The sequence below is a fragment of the Cyprinodon variegatus genome, unplaced genomic scaffold (assembly GCF_000732505.1).
Source record: "Cyprinodon variegatus isolate N-32 unplaced genomic scaffold, C_variegatus-1.0 Scaffold57, whole genome shotgun sequence".
NCBI classification, from domain to species: Eukaryota; Metazoa; Chordata; class Actinopteri; order Cyprinodontiformes; family Cyprinodontidae; genus Cyprinodon; species Cyprinodon variegatus.
Window position 1 is genome coordinate 1,835,424 of NW_015150510.1, and position 3,951 is coordinate 1,839,374.

Sequence of the window (3,951 nt, forward strand, 5' to 3'; positions counted from 1 at the left end):
GGCTGGTATCGGCCAGTATCGGTATCGGATCGGAAGTCCAAAAACAATATCGGTATCGGATCAGAAGTGCAAAAACCTGGATCAGGACATCTCTAAAATAAACCTAAATATGTCAGATCTGTGAATCGCCGTATAATGCCATCTATGTGGATTGTATCATCCTCCACAGGTGTATTGGGCCAAGCATATGCTGCAGGTCTCTTTACCCGCTGGGCTCACTATGAGCACTAATCTCAATATGGGCAAAAACACAATTTAAGGTCCAATATCAAAAACTACACAAGATGATTCCTCCTGAAACTTCCACACAGCAAAAACACTCTGACTATATTCCTAAGATCAACTCCAAGGGACGGCTGCATGGAGTACAGTTTAGATGCAGACATAAAGGCTGCAACATGATCTGGGTATATTGCTGTCAAACTGTTCACTATGAGAGTAAACAGACTGGGAAGCGCTAGAGGAGGGTCAGTGTGAGGAATCTGTGGGAGCAGAATGTTACTACAGGAATGTTAAAGTCTTAGAAGCTGCTAAGTCTTCATATCTTCATCTGCTCTTGAAGCAGATTTAGTCTACATCAGCTGCATGAGACAGCCCTGTAATAATACAAACTCCAATCCGTATCAGTGGGTGGTCAGCAAGATCTGATGACACAGGATCTCTGGCTATTAAAAACACCCTGATGTTGGAAGTTTGATCCACTTACTGTCAGCATGACTTTGTCTAGTCCAAATCCAGGGATATAGGGGGTCAGTGGTTTAAGGTTTGGAACTCTGTGTCTATGTTTGAGTGTCTTATTTTAGCCCTTTAGTTGCCCGTTTCATAGACAGAGTCATCTTATAAAGACCGCTGGTCAGGGTGGCTGAAAACACTCGGTCAACAACAGTCTGGAAGCCCTGTGGGATTACCATGACTGGCTGACAGTCAGACACAAACAATGCTGCACTTATCACCTGATTTTCAGGTTTGTATTAATGCCATATTGAAAAGCTCTTTTCCTTTCTCTGATGGATCTGAGCTGCTTGATCATCTCTAGGTCAGAATAGTTGGACAGATTAAATATGAACCTGATTATTTTAAGATGAAAACACACTTTTGATGTTTGTTGTATTTGTATAAACATAAAAAAAGGACGATTTTAATCTTTTTGTTGTTTTTCTTTCATCCAGACCACTTTAGAATGGAGGATGCAGGAAATTCTCCACATAAAGACTGATTATAGCAGACAAAGCACCTAAGGGTGGTTCTTCAAAACATTTTTTTTTTATTTAGGAAACCTTTACTGTAATTTTAAAAACAACAAATATTTTAGGATTATTATTATTTTTTTTTTACTTTCTCCATTATCCTGATGGAACCTTTTCTTTCTTCTTCCTTTTCTTTAAATATTTTCCCCATTATATGGGAAATATATTTATATTAATTATACTTCTAAGTATAATAGAGCAAGATTGAATATAATAATTAAGTAAAATGAGTTAAATTAAAACCCATGTAGTAAAATGACACCCTTCCTATACAAACAGTGTAAAATAAGATATAGGAATAAAGTAAAATAATGATCTCAGAATATACAATCAGCAGTATTTACAACTTACAATGCTGCTTTTCTTGTTCTCATAAGCCCAGTGATGCATATTTAATGTGTATTGAGAAAAATGCTTTACATTAATGGCCCATCACTAAGCTGTTTGTGGAATCATTCACCCTTATTTTCTACAATGGGTAGCAGGGCATTAAAAAGCTGAATCATGTTGACATCCATCCTCACTGTGCTGCTTGCTTCCTCGAAGTCGAACCAAAACACATACTTGGTAACCTCATTATTTTAAGGGAAATCTCTCTAACTTACCGTATAATGAACCTGCAGTGACGGGGTGAAAGTCGATCAATTATAAACGGTCAGTATTAATGCAGCGGGTGAATCTAAGACATATCGACTGAGGACATTTTTAAAATGTTTAGATTTGCAAAGGATATATTGGTGTAGCTTTTTTCCCTTCTTTAGGACTCATTAGTTGTATAAATATGCATTTAAAAATGTGCCTACTCGCTGAAAACACGTAGAAAAAATGTATTTACGGGTAAAGAAAAAGGTGTTGCTTCCTTCCTTTGTGTTTACTTGCTTTCAGCTGTGTTGTCAAAGCAGAAACACTAAACTGCCTCCATCTAGATTCTCTGAACCCGACCACAGTCCTATAGTGACCCTTCCCTTTGAGGTCACTTTGACACAGCATCCACCTCTGGTCAATCCAATCCAATCCAATCCAATCCAATCCAATCCAATCCAATCCACTTTATTTATATAGCACGATTTCAATAAACACAAGGTTTCCAAAGTGCTGCACAAAAAAGATAAGATAACTAAAATAAATAAAAGTAAATAAAATAAAATAAAAGCACTGCCCGCACAGGATGAAAAAATGCATGTGTATACACACTAATAACTGCAGATACTGACCCCAATGTGAGATTAGATTTAAGCCATCGGGCAAGAAAAGTGAGGAAAAAAACTCCTATACATAAAAAAGTGAAATGAAACCCAGTGGTTTGTGGGGAAATCATTCTGCAGATCCCTGATGATGGGCATGCTTTGAAACAAGTCATTTTCTTACTGGACTTAAGCAGTTGTTTTATTCATGAGGCTTTGGCGCCCCCTGGTGGAACAAACTGTCCTGCTGAGGTTTCCAAAAAAAAAAAACATGTCCAACAGCTGCATTTATCATCATCCTATTACACCCCTGCAGCTTAGCTTACTTACTTATTAGACAGACATTGGACATTTGTCAAGGTGGTGAAGTTGTTCCTAACAGTCCGTAAGCTTGCCAGAACCTAAAAACAAGCAAACACAAATAATTACAAAGATACGTATGGGGACATGAACTAATCTGGAGAAAAAAGCAAGTTTTGATTCAGTTCTAGGATTGAAAATACTTTATATACAAAAAATAAGTAAGGAATACAAGCTAATAAGTGACATAAATCAATTTTAGTTTTCAGAACACATTTAGAAAGCTTATCCAAAGCAGATTTCACTGGAAGAAGAAAAAAAATCCATGGTTTAGCTTTTGGCCTTGTTATACTACTTCACCTCCACCAGGGGGCAGTAAGGTTAATCTTAAAGAAGTTGGATGTCTTCTGCATCAACCAGCCCTCAGAACTGGAATGCTTGAACATTTTGGGGGTTTTTGCACATTTGCTGACTTTGGATCAGACCTTACCTGAGCGAATGGAGTTACAATCAGATCCTCCGTATGCCTGAAAACAAAAGTGACAAAAGTTTGTAGGTTTCCTCCCAACAGGTTTATAAGACAATGTGCTGCCAAATCAACACCTTACTCACAGTTCTCCAACAATGGATGAATTTCGTGACAGGGACTTTGGTGAGAGGTCGTAATCGCTGTCCGACCGGTAGAGGAAGCTCTCTCTGCGCTGACCGTGACCCGCTAGGTTTGGGTGAAGGACCAGACCTGAACCTGGCGAGGCCTGCGGGTCTGATGGACTGCAACACAACGAGGGACCATTTTCAGCCTCAAAGCTGCAAGAAGAAAGACACAAATAAATTTTTTTTTAAATCTTTTTAATAGAAATGCTTCATCAGAAAACCAAAAAAAAAAACAAAAAAAAAACAAAAACACACCTTGCTAGCTAAATACACTTCATAGTGCAATTAGTATTTTCAGAGACTGAAAATAGATGTAAAAGAAGAGGTTGGAAGACATTTCTAAAAAAAAAAAAAAAAAAACGAGCAAAAATCAAAAGCATGAGAGCTAGGAACAAAGAACCCAACTCAAATATAAAGGTATGGAAAATATCTTCTGCATAAAACTATGTCTTAAAGGAATAGTACACCCAAAACATGATAAGCCTTAATTTTCTACTCACCCCCATGCTGAACAACACTCTGGAGTACTTTTTTGATATCTCAAATGCATCTGGAGATCTGGGAGG

The 3,951-nt window shown here is 37.7% G+C and overlaps 1 protein-coding gene across 2 annotated transcripts in view; it reads right to left on the bottom strand.

Moving 5' to 3' along the window:
• Nucleotides 1-3,951, bottom strand: part of LOC107082622 (cAMP-specific 3',5'-cyclic phosphodiesterase 4B-like) — a 93,343-nt gene that overhangs the window by 43,549 nt on the left and 45,843 nt on the right. For both annotated transcript variants that reach the window (XM_015371396.1, XM_015371397.1), the window contains 3 exons: nucleotides 3,344-3,538; nucleotides 3,222-3,258; nucleotides 2,762-2,832 (listed from right to left, as the gene is read on the bottom strand). In XM_015371396.1, the coding sequence (XP_015226882.1) occupies nucleotides 2,762-2,832; nucleotides 3,222-3,258; nucleotides 3,344-3,538 (303 nt within the window). The remainder of the gene's footprint in view (nucleotides 1-2,761; nucleotides 2,833-3,221; nucleotides 3,259-3,343; nucleotides 3,539-3,951) is intronic.